The 1991-nt window shown below is 41.4% G+C and overlaps 1 protein-coding gene across 1 annotated transcript; it reads left to right on the forward strand.

Moving 5' to 3' along the window:
- Positions 1–421: 421 nt before the first annotated feature.
- Positions 422–934, forward strand: LOC137272133 (ras-related protein Rap1-like). Its single transcript, XM_067804487.1, has one exon. It carries the CDS (start codon positions 422–424, stop codon positions 932–934), a length of 513 nt encoding a protein of 170 aa, XP_067660588.1.
- The last annotated feature ends 1057 nt before the right edge of the window (positions 935–1991 follow it).

A 1991-nucleotide genomic window follows, 5' to 3' on the forward strand; every position in this document is an offset into this window, starting at 1 on the left:
GAAGTTTCTGTATTTAGAATGCCCGTGATCTAGTCTCCCTGTTATACACGGGGTCTCTGTGTTCATTCTTTATACCATTTCCATGATTACTTTGCATACAGTATCATTATTCTGTGTGTTCGCTGAAAAGTTTCCTTTTAGTGCATGGTGGCAACATATAGTCTGTGTGGAGAACATGCGTTCCCATTGCTGGCATTTGATAAGGAACAGTTGTTGAGCGACTGACAATGTGGGCGTCTATGCGATCTCCTTGACGTCAGCACAGATGGAAGCACGCAGCAACACGTAAACATAAGATGCGTGATAAATACCATTCATTGCTATAAAGGCTGCAATTATTGTCCACGAATCACATTCATCTTACGGTTCATCAGGTGAAATGTTTTGTTTTCAAAGACAAAGAGCTAAAGGGCATAGGAACATGAGATTGAGAGTAGCTGTCATGGGTGCAGCAGCTTGTGGAAAGACATCATTTCTAAAACAGTACCTTCAAAAGATCTTCCAGCAGACATATTTTGTAACCGTCGGAGAAACCCACAACACGACAGTGGAAGTTGAAGGACAAGAAGTTGATCTAGACATCTGGGATACTCCAGGTGGACGTTACTTTGAAGCATTAAGAATGAGAGCTATCCAGAATTGTGATGCATTTCTCTTGGTGTACGCCATGGATGATTTTGCGTCCTTTGAGAAAGCCACTGCACTGCACGAAGACATCATTGAAATGAAAGGACCAATTACAACGGTTTTCATCGGAACTAAGGCTGACCTGAAGTCCAGCCAATGGCTAGAACAACAACATCAATTGTCGGATTTCGTGAGTAGAACCATTGGCTGTGCCCATCATGAGGTCTCGGCAAAAACTGGAAGTGGTATCTCTGAAGTGTTTGTAGACATTGTTAAACAATGGCAGAAAGGACAAAAGAAGCCATAAAAGACAAAGAAGACTTGGTCAAAGATACCAATTGTTTAAAGACTGTTAAACATACCTTGACAAAACATTTGAGGTCCATTATTTGATCATGATAATAAATGGTGTTGTATTATTCTATTCACTTTGTATAAAATGTTACTGTTGTCTGGTTGAGATCACGGCCGACCGGGCAGTATTGGTACTTGTATATCTGATGGTGTACTAACGGAAGTAAGTAATAACTGTGCAAAATACATAGTGGCACAGCAGGCCATATTACCCTGGGGTGAAGCATACAAAGTATTTACCTTACCGCCATGTTTCATTTGCATTCAAGGTTTTAAATTAGACATCGCGATACTGTCCCTTACCGACATGTCAGGAAATCTGCCAAACTCTGAGAATGAAATATCAGCGATGATGATGTGAAACTCCAAAGTATACGATGAAGCGACAAATGATTATGCATTCCATGAAGCCATAATACAAAGGCAGTGATGACAGCTATAAAGACAATGGTGGTAGCATTCACCTCAGCATCAATAACCCAACACGGAAGACAGGGCTAACCAGCCAGCATCCAGGGTATGACCATCACGTACAATGCTGGAATTCATGAGGATGAAAAGCGAGTTGGCAGGCAATAGTAAACTCCCTTGCTATTTCCCAAAATGCTGCAAAATTGCCCCAAAAGACAAATGATTCTGTGATCTCGAGTCAACGAGTCTAATTGAGCCAATTGCAGCCGGGTATCCTTTCGAGGTACAGTTTCAGTTCCCAACTACAGCTCTTTCCAAATCTGCTGTAATTGGTAGATGTCTTGATGCGAAAGATGCATCGAAGGTCTGAATGCTGCTGGGATTTTACACTAAATCTCTTAGCATGTGTTGAAGCAAGCAAGCGACATCGTAGTAAATGTTTCACTCACCTGCAAGTACAGTTTGTGACCCTCCATACACTCCAACATGGGTACCTTCTCTTTCAAATGAATTAAAGTACGAGTAAAGCATTCCAGTATCAAAAACTGAAATGACTTACTCCTCTCCTTGTCCTGTTCAGTCATGTATACACTGCATGT

The sequence above is a fragment of the Haliotis asinina genome, chromosome 2 (assembly GCF_037392515.1).
Source record: "Haliotis asinina isolate JCU_RB_2024 chromosome 2, JCU_Hal_asi_v2, whole genome shotgun sequence".
In the NCBI taxonomy this organism is placed as follows: Eukaryota; Metazoa; Mollusca; class Gastropoda; order Lepetellida; family Haliotidae; genus Haliotis; species Haliotis asinina.

Bases quoted from the DNA above. Each gene is read 5' to 3' on its own strand.
- LOC137272133 (XM_067804487.1), top strand. From the start codon at position 422: ATGAGATTGAGAGTAGCTGTCATGGGTGCAGCAGCTTGTGGAAAGACA.